The following is a 12,458-nucleotide window of genomic DNA, read 5'->3' as shown; positions in this document are numbered from 1 at the left end:
GACCCTAGTGAGGATTAAGCAGTGTATAGATGATGGATGGATGGATGTGCAATATTTGAATATTGTGGGTTTTTTCTCAGGAATGTCTTATCATATTCTAATGTTAAACGCCTTTTGAATGGACTTGGTAAAGAATATAATATTTACTTAGAAAGCTGTAAAACTGTAATTCAGACAGTTCAAACTGGCTCCACCTGCAGCAGCTCCAACATGCTGTTTGCACATTGATGCCTCAGTATTGATAAATTACATCAGAATAGTCAGGACCAAACCAGTTCTTCTACTTTGCCACTTTAACTACATTTATCTGCAAATACTTAGACATTTACTTATGAGGATTTTTTGTGCAAGGGTTTTACTTGTCTACTACTACTTTTGCTTAAGTGGCAATACACAAGTAAAAGTGTACGTTTATTTTTGCTTAAGTCAAGAATCTGAATACTTCCGCGCCCCTCGCGTGAAGGCTGGCACCAGAACTACAGCTCCCAGAGTGCATTGCGGAGGCAGCCAGAACGACTTCCGGAGTTCGTAGTTCAAAGTAGTAACATGCGGGTTTCAGAAGCGACAGTTGTGCGCGTTGTACGGCTTGTTTTAACATGAAACTTGTGTCGTTAGTCTTTTGCGTTTTTTAGTCCACTTCTTCGTGTGTCGAACATGTCCGTGAACGCATCAAAGCACGAGCTGATTCAGCTGATCCACCGCCACCTGAAGGAGCATGGTTTCCACTCAGCTGCGGATGAGCTTCAGGGACACAGCCCACAGGTTAACACTGTCCTCACACACACACACACACACACACACACACACACACTGTGACTGACGGACACAACCAGCCTGCTCGAGTTTCAGCACAACTTGGCTTTTAAAACATGCTACTAACCAGGTGTTGAGTTCCCTGACGAGTTCGTGTAGTTTTCTCATTTCTGTGCAGGAACACGAGCATACTGTTGAACCTGGAGTCAACTTGTTTCCTTTTTCACAAGTGTGGGTGCTTTGGTGAAGCTGATCCACTCTTAACTATTCTTCACCTGCATTATATTAACAGTACACACCTCTGCAGTGTCTCTACACTCCTACAAAGTGACTACACCCTTCATTAGTGAGAGTCCGTTCCTTTATTTTTGTACTATTCAGCAGATCTGAGCCTCCAGGGCACATATGATACCAGTCTTCATTCATGATTGTCTTAAACTGCTTCACGCTCCTATCTGATAATACTACAAAGATCCGAGCTAAACATGCTGAACTCCATTTGAGTCAGACAAATTCAAACATAACTTCTCCGTTAAACTAATCCCTAATTCAGAATGCAACTCAGAGTCCTGCATGTGCTTTTCCATTTTACAACCAACACAACTGTTTCTGTGGATTAAGTTTAAGACCAGGATTACAAACTACTCTGCTTTTGAATGCTACTGTTCTTCTTAACTGTTCTGTTGTTAATTTTTTCCCTATATATATAATATAGGCAAGCACCAAACGATTTTTCAAGATGTAAAGGCTGAACAAATGGACAAGATTGGAAAGATCTAACATTTTAATATCAAGTTTTCCTGTAATATATATATACTGCGATATTAGCAAATACTGGAATATTCACAGATGATTTTAATAACTACTGAGAAAAAGTGAATCACTCTAAAATAATCATAGTGAGTTTCAGGTTATAGTACACCTACACAGAAAACAAGTGTTTTTTTCAATGCTAAAAACAAACAAAACATTTGGGACTATATGGTGTAACACTTGCAGAATCATTCAGAATAGCTTCCTGCTTTGAATGACCTTCCCATCTGGCTCTGCACTCGTCAGGCAGAGAGTCATGATGCTGATTTAAATGGTCAAACAAATCAGTTGTGTTGCCTCGTCTAGTGGCGACACTGCAGACAGAGAACCAGTTTTTGGTCAGCATCATCCTATCTGTTGCCAAAAAACAAAAAACTCAGTGTTTTTCTCCAGTTCACATGTGGAACTAACATTTCAGCAAACTCTGTGTCTTTTAAATACAGTTAGAAAAAAACTCAGTGTATCCAAGAAACCTTAAATCTGACTGAGTTATGTTATAAATAGACTAACTTGTATTGTAGATTAGTGTGGGAACCATTCAAGTTTTCTTTTTGTGCTGAGCAGCAAAAAATAATTAGTAGCATGATGCGTTCGGGTGAATTTCCTTACTTGACATCGCACAACCCGCGATGTGGCTGTTGCACATGTTCACGTCACAGTGTTGATGCTAAATCGTCGGTTTCGTCTGATCCTTGACTTCATGTTTGCTCCCTGACCAGTCACTGAAACACCAGTTTTCACAGATAATTCTTGTAACTAAACAGAAGCACTGCTCTGTTTTTCAGAGCAAAGTTGCATAATTGCTAAACTCGTTTTACAAATATGTGCACTACATCTTCTCTTAAGGTAATGTGGCTCTTCATACACCTCCTAACTCTAAAGTCTGTAACTGTTGTTTCAGTTTCTGTTCATTCTCACAATCTGGCTTCATGCTTGTCCAGGCATATCCTTGGAGCCTTTGTTCCATGAGCTACACCCAGCCCAGAACTGAGAGTCAGTGTGGTGTTCATAGGTTCTTCTATAATTGTAATATTTCATTGTAGTCTATCTAACCTGTTAGTTTGTAATGCTACATAAGCTCAAATACCCATGCTGCTGTTTAAATATAACGGAGTTACTCTAATATGGTACAGGTTTCATTCTTTAATGTTTTACACAGCGGTGTACTGAGAGTTGTTGTGCGCTGTAAAGGCAAAATGCCAGAAATACCTGATTATAAGATGATTAATTTCACATTAGGCTCATTTAAAATGTGTGCTGTAAAACCCTACTCTGTGAAACAATGTTAAAACTAAGACCGCATCACATTGTCAGAGTATATGTAATGTTTTGATTTTACTCACTTTCTTCAGGGGGAGACCAAAATATCGGCGTCATTACTGGACATCTACAATTCCTGGGTGAAGTGAGTATGATTTCTCAAACCTTTACAGAAATTAAACACCTTCATTGGATGACTCCTAAAAACTATTGTTTTTCTTCTTGACAGGGGCTCAAAAAAGAAAAGACAGTCTGACTCAAATAAACGCTCCAAATCTAAAGAACGGGGAAATACTCCGACTAAAGGTACAACTTCTTATTTCTTTTTAACTTTCCTTGACGGACCACTGTGTAGAATTTAAGGGCATCTATAAGCAGATATGGAGTGTAGTATTCGTAATTATGTTTTCAATAACGTGTATTAACCCGATAATAAGCGCTACCTTCTACAATTCTACAATTACATTTAGCAGACGCTTTTATCCAAAGCGATGCACATCTGAAAGCGGATACAACACAAGCAAGGATCTAGTCAGGAGAAAATAACCTGGATAAGGGCTATAGAACAAGTTCAAGTGTGATATGGGGTTGATGCCACCTTAAGATAAATACTTAATTAGAATATAATATTTACAGGTCCTCTTCTGCCATGCTGCTCTGGCGTGTTTCTACAGAAAATCTGAATGGACAAGCCAAACTCTGCTACTGGAGAAGGCCTTTTCGTGGCCAGTGTAGATCCTTCTACATGCTTGAAACGAGAAATTGGGACGAGGCGTATTGAGTCAATGTAATCTGTAACCTCAATTTGTAGACCTGCCTATCGGACCTTTAAATACACAAGCCTCATTTTCAACTACTTTCAGCGTTTAACTTGATATTCAGACTACGTTACTGTTATCAACTCACTAAAATATCAGGAATGTGAGTTGTGAGAACCAGGACAGCATGAGTGCAGCGTTCAGACAGTTTCTCTCAGGATCTGGTTCCACACCCTTACAGATGTACACACAGACAGATACATAGTTTTTCTGAGTAATCCTACTTTCTATCCTGCTTGGAGGACGTGTTCACAACAGGGATCCACACATATTTCTACATATTGTACACAATTGCCCCTGTAGCATAGTGGCAGCATTTGCGGAGGACAATATTTGCATCACTCAGACCCTCACAGATCCTCATACACTCACAGGTGCAGAAAGTAGAACACTGGCCTCACTTCTAATTCATAGTTTACCCTTAACTTAAGTTTTTTTTACTGAATATATATTACCACATTTTGTGCACTTTTCTAGGCAGTGCAGCCACACCAAAGAAGAAGGATAAACCTGCAAAGAAGTCAGAGACTCCAAAAAAGGTACGTTTCTGGGGAGTTTTCTTTTATATATATATATTAAGGCAATTCTTAAACTTCAAAAAGCACGCTGTTGTTTCTTTCTCTTTTTTTTGCAGTCTGTCGGAACAAAAAAGGATAAAAGTGATGGAAAATCTGTCAAAAGTGTCACCAAGGCGAAGAAATCAAAGACACAAACGACAGACACGACCGTGTCTGCTGGTGGAGATGATTCAGACTCTGACAGCAGTCTGGATGTTGAGAAATGGAAGAAAATGCTCGGGCAGATGACAGGTAGGTTTGTGTGAAAACATCACTGAGAGCAGCATTCATTTGATGAGCAAATATGTGAAGGGTGAGGTGATGAGAAGAAAAATAACGAGAACTTAAAGAGGTATTCAGATAGTTTGCGAGTGATTTATTGAGGTTTGAAGACTCTGGTTTATTCCAGCATTTTATGGTAGAGAATTTAGGTTGAGAGATATATTCTGCTAAAATACAGCCATCAACTGTCTTTTTCCAAGTGTAAGGAAGAAACTCTTTGCAGTGTGGGAGGCCACACTCTTTTCATGCAACTTTCTGCGCCACTGACCAAATTGCTTCAGCTGCTGCCATTGTTTCCAAAAACCAAGCACGAAATTAACTAGAGACAGTCAGATGTCGGAGGAGGAGCAAGTGTTCTGTTTTTAGGAGGTTATTCATGTTAGAAATTGACAGAATGCAGGTGGAGAAAGTTAAATGTTGTGGAAAAGGTGGAAGATGAATGACAGGGAGAGCTGGGTCCTTTCACTTAAAGAGAGAAAGACGACCGCCAGACAGGAGAGCACCACCCATGAACAACCTCGCCACGGAAAACAGTGATTTCATACAGACAGAGCTGTGTGCAGCAGCTGTTTGCCTGCCGTTGGTGTTTTCTTTGAAGCATTTGTGCCACCTATTCAGGTTTGTTCAGTGCCATCATGTTTTCTCCATCCACAGAGGCCGACGTTGCCAAGATGGACACCATCAATGCTCTGGACGCCTCCGCACCCCCACCCAAGAAAACGAGAGTCAGAAAACCCAGAGCTAAGCCTCCAGCAAAAACTGGCACTCCCGTCAAACAGAATAATGGGACGATTAAAAAGGATGAAAACGGTGAACAGAAAACTGTGACAGAGACACCAACAGAGAAGAGTACGCCCAAGAAGAGCAGGGCAAAAAATGCAGCACCTGTGACCTCCTCTGGTATCCACAGCCAAGAGCAAAACCTCAACACTGTCGAGGAAAAGCCGGTTGCATCCACTGTCTCCCCTTTGAAACAAAAGAAACGGGACATTGTACCTTCCAGCGAAGAAACAACGGATGACACAACATCTGAGCCCAAGAAGAAAAAGAAGAAGAAGAAGGAAAAGGAGGCGATTGAAGAAAAGGTGGATGAAAATGCAAATAAAGCAGGTGAACCTGGAAAAGAAAAAGACAGAAAAGAGAAGAAGAGCATTGAAGTCAAAGGGGAAGAGTGTGATAGGAAACCTGAGGAGGTCAAGAAAAAGACAAAAGGAACAAAGGAAGACAGCGAAAGGATTGAAGTCGATGTGATGGAGAAAAACAAAAGCCAGAACGCTGATAATGTGAACATGTCAGAGCCAGTAGTACAAGAAAAGAAGGCCAAGAAGAAGAAAAAGGAGAAAACTGACAGTGAGGAAAGTTCAGCACACACAGCAGAAGAAACAAAAGTAAAGAAGAAGAAAAGGACACTCTATAGTGAGGAAACGTTAGAACAGGTAGCTGAAGAAGTAAAAGAAAACACATGGCAAAAAGCTGAAGAAGGCAAAGAAAATTTAGAGAAGTTACACAAAGAAAAGAAAGCAAAGAAGAAGAGAAAGGAGAAAACGAATGCTGAGGAAAATTCTGAGCTGCTACCTGAAGAAGTGAATGAAAATACAGAGCAAATAGCTGACAGAAGTCAAGAAACGTCAGAGCAGTTACACGAAGAAAAGAAAGTAAAGAAGAAGAAAAAGGACAAAACTGAAAGTGAGGAAAATTCAGCACACACCGTTGAGGAGATGAAAGAAGAGAAGAAGAAAAAAGAGGAGACTGTTAACGGTGAGGAAAGTCAAGAGCAAGTAGTTAAAGAAAAGAAAGCAAAGAAGAGGAAAAGGGAGAATCCTGATGAAGAAAGTTTAGGGCAGATAGTTGAAGAAAAGAAAAGAAAGTCAAAGAAAGACCAAGCTGATCATAATAATGAGCAGATAGTTGACGAAAAAACAACAAATATGGCATCAGAGGGCACTAAGAAAGAGAAAAAGCAGGTTACTGAAGCGAAAAAGAAGAAGACTTCTATTGAAACAGAGCCTTCACCAGGCCAGGATACAACAAGTCCTCCAACAGAGAAGAAGAAAAGTGAGTAAATAACCCACTGAAATCACGGCGGCCCGCGGTTTGGGTGTTTTTGTGAGTTTGCGTAACGCTTCTGTCATTTTCCTCAGAGAAAAGCAAATTGAAGTCAGCAGAAGTCCCAGAAACACCTGATGTTTCTGTCCAAGATGCCACAGAGACACAAATCATCCAGACAGTCACAAGTGATGGCCACAAAAAGGTATCACAACACCGTAACCTTCACCAGACAGACGTGTTACAGGTTGATGTTACTGATAGACAAATAGTCTAATCAGAGAATCATGTGTGATGAGTTTCAACGCCAGCGGTTAATAACTCTCAGATCAGCTAATGTGCTTTTTTTTTTTCTGTAACTGTCCACAGAAAAAGAAATCATCCAAGAGCAAGGAGCCATGAAGACGTTTGACTCGTCATCCCTGCAGAACCACAGGACAGAAGGCAACACATCATTTCCGTCCTTTTTCTAATCATATTCTATTGATTAGAAGGACGATTTAAGACTGTAAAGAGAACTGGCATTTTTATTTTAGTACATTTTTAAAAAATCTTTTTAATTCATTTTATGTTCTGTGTTTTTTACTTAAATATTTCTGTGGTCATTTCCATTGTGATGGCATGTAAAGGAAGTTGAAGCTGATTGTTTCATGGAATCTTAATCTCACCACTGATTGAATGAAGAAATGTCTCTTTGATGCACATTCTCTTTCAGTCTCAGGAATTTCTCCCGTCGCAATCCTAAACATGAGAAGCTCTCTGGAGCCATTTTATGGTCATTTAAATTGTATAATTCATTGAAACCAAATGAGTCTGATTTTCAAGTTTATTCTAATGTTTGTTTTCAGTATGTTTTCTACTCTTCCGCTTCTTTTGTATTCGGCACCAAACACAATGATGTCGTAAAAAAAAAAACAGAATACATAGACATTTTTGACCAGCTTTGTATTTATTCAAAGTAACATGAAAATTGTATTTGGTATTGATAGAAAACTGTTTGTGAGAATTGGGATTTTTTTTTTTTTTTTTTTAAGCAAAGTTTTACATTTTTGATAAAACTTTCATATATGGATTATAAATTATGCTTTTACTACTAAACTCCATAGTTTTTTAATCGACTGCACCCGTCTCCAGTCTTGCGTCTGGTGTTGTGAACAGAGCATGAATTCACACAGTATACAAAAGTAAGTATGACCCTGTGCAGTATCACCTAAATGTCAAATGATGCAAACCTTTATCACCTCTCAGCAACTGTATTTGCTCTTGTGTGGAGTTTCAGACCAACAATTTTAGATTTACCGTGTTAACACTAGGAACTCAAAGTCAGTACACCTTCCATTTTTTCCAGTACTTAATATGTCCACCTTTGCTGCCCAAATTCTGCCAGTATTTTTGGTATATTTACAGGCATTAATGGTGCCAACTATGAGCGTCATCTCTCCAACACATCTTGCACTCATGCAGCCCAAAATCGTCACACACCCATCGTCGTGTTTCACTGTCAGGACTATTCATTCACTGTGGGAGTTCTGACCAGGTTTATGCCAAACCTGCTGGATTTCATCTGAGTCAAACAAAGTTATCCTGGTCTCATCTGACTTGATGCACCCAATATTCATTGTGCTTCTTCTGATACATTGTAGAAAAGAATTTATGTTTTTCAGAAGATTGTGAAAGTAGCACACTGTCTGTTGCATCATTTTAGAAATACAGCAACTGCAGCTGTGATTAGTCATCCTGTGGCTCCTTCCATACTTTCTGGGTACTGCTGCAACTGTGTTTTCAATTGGGGGGGGTTGTTAGTTTTAAATGTGTCCTTTTTCCATCATCATAAAGTCACACATTTTTTAAATTCCTCTGGCGGTTGTTTTCCATTTGGAGCCATGATGCAGACCTGCATATGGAGACAGAAAATGAGGAGGTTCTGGTGTTTATAAGTCAGTTTCTAATCATACAAATGCCATTCATGCAAACTGGAAGTCACAGGTCGAGTTTCTACTTTGGGGCCTGTATGCTCCATATAGTCTTTCCAAGATATCTAAATGACCATTAGAGTGTGATTAGTAAATGTTCAGCACTTTTCACAGATCCAAAAAAAACTCAAAAATGAATTTCAAATATAAAACATGTCTGCAAATACTCAAGTTTCACAAATGTAAAACATCTGTGGATACATTCAGTTTACACAGAAATGAAGAACATTTGTGAATAACTGACTAACATTTACAACTTTCAAAAAGACATTTATGAATAATTTATTTTTCTGTTTCTAAATAAAATTTAAAAAGAAAAACTTTCTCAGTTCTTTATTTTGTTTAACTTAGATTTACGTTATGTGGATCTGTGTTTCACACACGAGTCTTGAGACAAACATTCTGCCAATGTCATTTAAAAATTCAAGATAATGACCTCAGCGTTGTCCTGTGGTTGATATTTATAGCTCAAGGGGTTAAACAACTCAGAATTTAAAATGGGAAGAGGTCAACATTGACTCTCATAGCAGTTTTCAGTCCCAGCCTGCATTCAGATTTTCATCTGGACCACTTTGTAACAACAGCCCTTTTTTCATAAGCAAGTATTATGACACTGTCTCACCACTGTGTTGCGAAGGGTTGCTCAATATACAGTGAATGCATTGAAGAAATGAGGTGATTTTTTTTGATTAACTCAGTCTGAAATCAGGTTCCCCTGAGATTTGAACTCAGATTGCTGGATTCAAAGTCCAGAGTGAGTCCTGAGCAGTGGCGGCGCCCCACCACAACTAATGACCAGATAAAAAGTAGTTCCATCCATCCATCCATCCATTATCTATACACCGCTTAATCCTCACTAGGGTCGCGGGGGGGCTGCGTGTTTACAAATTCTACACTTCCTGGATGCAGGACGCCGGCCACAAGTGTGTACGAAGCTCGAAAAACTATTCGTGATCATGTGACCTCGGCCCGGGCTCTGATTGGCAGCTGCAGACTTTCTCACATATGTATGTATCTCTCATATGTTTTGCCTTTGACCAGGTGGGAGGTGCAACAAAATGAGAAAGAGTTAGTCTGGAGCCCTGAACAGTGTTTTGATGGTGATGATGGTGCACTTCTACACCTCCATTATCAAGTCCATCTTCACCTCCTCCATTATCATTTGGTATGCTGCAGCGACAGCCAAGAACAAGGCCAGACTGCAGCATGTCATCCATTTGGCTGAGAAGGTGATTGGCTGCAATCTGCCCTCTCTCCAGGACCTGCACGCCTCCAGGACTCTGAGGCGTGCAGGTAAGATTGTGGCCGACCTCTCCCACCCTGGACACAAACTCAAACACTCCCCTCTGGCAGGAGACTTCAGTTTTTTTCTTTCTGTGTATTTGACCTACATACCTGTCAGCTACATTTTGAATGAAGGCTCCTTGTTTTGTTGTCGTGTTTTCATATGATTTCTGTTGTCTTGATTTCCTTTGACCATTGTGAAAGTGAAGCCGCATGTTTGGATGAAATGCAGCTGAGAACAGCTTTAGACCAGAGTTTTATTATTGACATAATCTGTCCTTACTTTCCACAGAAGTAACTCTGAGTGTGTCAATAACTCAACTGGACCAGTGAAACAATCTACATAAATAGTTGTGTCATAATGAAACAATGGCAACTCTCCATATTGAAAGTGAAGATGGTCCTCAGGTTCCAGTTTTGTGGATAAAATAGATCCTGTTGTTTCTTTATTTTCATCTCCAGCCTGTACAAACAAATGACACTTCATGTAGCGTTCATGTTTGTGACTCTGTCACTGAGCTGTTACATCAACTGTGTGTTTTATCACTGAGGTCACAGTTAGTGGTGGGTTGTACTGGGCTGCCCCCATTCACACATGTAAATGTGAAGAACAGAAATAAACAGTAACTGCTCTCAGTATAATGTAGTTGAATAAAAAAATGACTTCAACAATGACTTCAGTTGGAAACAAATAATTATATCTATCAGAAAATGTCACCAGAATCTGAACATCCTGAGTTTTTTTTTTTGTTGTTCTTTTTTTTTTCTTTAAATTTAGATGTTACATCAGATCTGTTGTTGATGTCATTATACTATATACATGTGCCAAACAAAGTGTTCACTGAACTGTGAATTGTAGTTTTTAAAGTATGAATAACTGTATGTTTGTGATGGATGTAACTTTATTCAGAAACTGATGGTGTTTTAAAAAAATGAGACTACTTCTAAGTAATGACAACAATTCAGAAAAAAAGATGTTTGTTTCCTTCTTGGTCAAAGCAATTACCATGTCATCGCCACTTCCTTTTTCAACTCAACACAACCAGGGTGTTAACAGCTTCTCTTCTCAGGCTGATCAGTTATAGTTGACATTTCTGATACTTCTGTGTACGATAAATGTGCACACTGATAAATGAATTGATTCAACAACCACTGAACAGTAAAGAGACATGGAAGCTGTGGTGGGACTGCTGGTGATGCTACTTGGAGTCTCTCATGGTGAGATGTTCAACGATTTTCACATTATTAATGTCGGATTTATTGTTTCAACAAGATGTTTAGTAGCAGTGGGGTCAACTGTAGTCAGTAAATGAAGCCTGATATTATCCTCAGTGATGTGTGAAGCAGCCAAAGTACAAGAGACCAGCTGTGGTTCAGTTTTCTTTTTCTTCTTTTTATGATAAAATTCTGAGCTCAATTCCACATTAATGTGCATTTCAAGTGAATATAACAACTATGGCAGATGAGTTATTTGACTCTCCGAGATTTGACTGTTGGATTTGGTTTTGCATGAAAACTTACTGATAAACTGATGCAGCCACAGGATTATTTGTAATCACCACAATTCTCTGTTTGATCAACAGGAAATATTGTAGTTTCTGACACTGGAGTCCGTCATGGAGAGGTTTTCAGTTTCTGCAAAAGTTTTAAAATTAAACATTTGATAATAATAGAGGCAAGCATCAAGTCTACATACAGTTACAGTACACATACAACAGGATGTTTATTTTTTTCAGTTTTCTGAACTGATGAAGATATTCTTCTTTTCACTTTGCTTTATTTGCTCCATTTTTTTTTAAATGACGTCACAAGTTTTGCTTATTAGTTGGCATATGAAGCCTCTCTAAAAGATATCTGAAGTATAAGACAGTCTAATGCTCTTTACTGGAGTCATGTTTTCATTGTTGTGTGTGTAGTCTCTGACAATTTGTTTGTGTTTTTGACTGTATATTTAAGTACAGTCTGAAGCAAACTGAGCTTAAAGCAAAATGTTACAATCACAAAAGAGGATCTGTTGTTGCTGTATTTCTAGTCGCTAGCATTGCTGTAAATGTCAGTGGGAAACATTATCTACATGAGCCATGCTGTAACTCTGCAGTTGTTTTAATTGTAGAGACTAATGTTGGCCTTCAGCCTCTATTTCCTGTTGTATGAAATGTGTAAAATGGATGAACAGAATCACAGAGTCAGATGTGACACCATATATAGCATTGTTCCAACACTTCCTTGTAGCTACTTAATGCTGCTCCGCTCTGAGCGACGTATTCAAAGCTCATGTTTTTATTGCTGCAGCACTAATCCAATTGAATGTTTTGAGTTCATCATTTTATACATATTGGCTTAAAACAGATAATTTGTCATCTTGGGTTCTTCATGGTTCTTCAGGGAAGGCAACTGATTTTCTGCAGTTAGAAGAAATGTTTAGATGTCTTACTTAAGTTAAAGTAGAAATGATACAGTGTAAGAATAATCCATTTACAGTCACACTTCTTACATTTGCACACTGGCCTGAAAGTAGTGATGTCTGTGGGTTTGATCATCATTCTTTGACGGATTACAGTGGTTCATTTTCTTATTTTAACTTCTGCTTCAAATTTGCAGGTTTGGAAACTCACTGTGATGCTAGAGTGGATGGAACTCAGTGTTATGGAGCTTTGGGAGGAACTGTGGTC

At 39.0% G+C, this 12,458-nt stretch overlaps 1 protein-coding gene across 1 annotated transcript; it reads left to right on the top strand.

Moving 5' to 3' along the window:
* The first annotated feature begins 524 nt into the window (after nucleotides 1-524).
* On the top strand, nucleotides 525-7,652 carry LOC103365660 (uncharacterized protein DDB_G0286299-like). The gene is made up of 8 exons (XM_008293150.1): nucleotides 525-762; nucleotides 2,919-2,971; nucleotides 3,056-3,132; nucleotides 4,122-4,183; nucleotides 4,279-4,453; nucleotides 5,138-6,538; nucleotides 6,625-6,734; nucleotides 6,899-7,652. The coding sequence occupies exons 1-8, from the start codon at nucleotides 655-657 to the stop codon at nucleotides 6,929-6,931; spliced, it is 2,019 nt and encodes a 672-aa protein (XP_008291372.1). The 5' UTR covers nucleotides 525-654; the 3' UTR covers nucleotides 6,932-7,652.
* The last annotated feature ends 4,806 nt before the right edge of the window (nucleotides 7,653-12,458 follow it).

This window comes from Stegastes partitus, unplaced genomic scaffold (assembly GCF_000690725.1).
Source record: "Stegastes partitus isolate 25-593 unplaced genomic scaffold, Stegastes_partitus-1.0.2 Scaffold860, whole genome shotgun sequence".
Lineage (NCBI taxonomy): Eukaryota > Metazoa > Chordata > Actinopteri > Pomacentridae > Stegastes > Stegastes partitus.
Note: the sequence above shows the minus strand (reverse complement) of the source record. Positions and strands in the feature narration are given on the sequence as shown.